This window comes from Heteronotia binoei, chromosome 12 (genome assembly GCF_032191835.1).
Source record: "Heteronotia binoei isolate CCM8104 ecotype False Entrance Well chromosome 12, APGP_CSIRO_Hbin_v1, whole genome shotgun sequence".
Classification (NCBI taxonomy): domain Eukaryota; kingdom Metazoa; phylum Chordata; class Lepidosauria; order Squamata; family Gekkonidae; genus Heteronotia; species Heteronotia binoei.
Window position 1 is genome coordinate 11,691,673 of NC_083234.1, and position 827 is coordinate 11,692,499.

Sequence of the window (827 nt, forward strand, 5' to 3'; positions counted from 1 at the left end):
CAAGCACCCTCTCTCAGCTTAAACTACCTCCTACGGTGGCTGCAAAGCTAAAACGGGAGGTGTGCACACTTTAGGGGAAAGGTGGGCTATAAAGGCAAGGGACACAGTAGGGAAAGAGCTATATCATACACACAGAAAGAACACATTCCTGGTCTATTCAGTCTAGCAGGAAGTCATGCCATCTGTTTTCATATGAAGTTTAGGTGGGGGAGGCTCTAGAAGGAACTTTTGGGACTCCCACAAGCTCTTGGCGGCCATTGCAGAACTGGGGATACAAAGAGCAGCCATGTTAGTGCCCAAGGGGAACAGATTTGGAGGATGCTCCTCTGGAATGGGCCAGAACCTTTCATCCTTCCCCTCCCCATCACCCCCCCCCCCCCAAAAAAAAAAGAGATTAGAACAGCAAGCTTAATACAGTGTCGGGAGCATCCGTCAACATTCTCTGCTGCTCGCCCCCTACAGAGCGACCGGCTCCTCTTCTGCACAGTGGATCAAGGGGCTTCATTGGAAGTCACTCCGTTGCCTTTGTTGACATAGAACGGCCGGTAGTGAGACTGCAAGGGAGAAGGCAGGTGGTGAGACAGGAGGCAGGCAGGGGGACTTACCCGCTTGGGCTTCTATCGCTCCTTCCCCACCTTTCTTAAGCCCTGAACCTGCCAGTTCCACCACAAAAACCCAGATCTGCACTTGAATGTCTCCGTCTGTCCATGCAGTGGAGCAGTGCTCTTAGCCATCTTCATCAACCTGAGATGGCTTCAATGTGAAGGACACAAGACAAAACTATGAGCCACTTCATTCATGGATGGATGGATGATGGATGATGGATA

At 51.1% G+C, this 827-nt stretch overlaps 1 protein-coding gene across 1 annotated transcript in view; it reads right to left on the reverse strand.

Moving 5' to 3' along the window:
- Positions 1–208: 208 nt before the first annotated feature.
- The window catches only part of TRIM29 (tripartite motif containing 29), a 127,228-nt gene continuing 126,609 nt past the window's right edge, over positions 209–827 (reverse strand). Inside the window, 1 exon segment of the mRNA XM_060251268.1 lies at positions 209–555. Coding sequence (XP_060107251.1) covers positions 492–555 — 64 coding nt within the window. The 3' untranslated portion in view covers positions 209–491.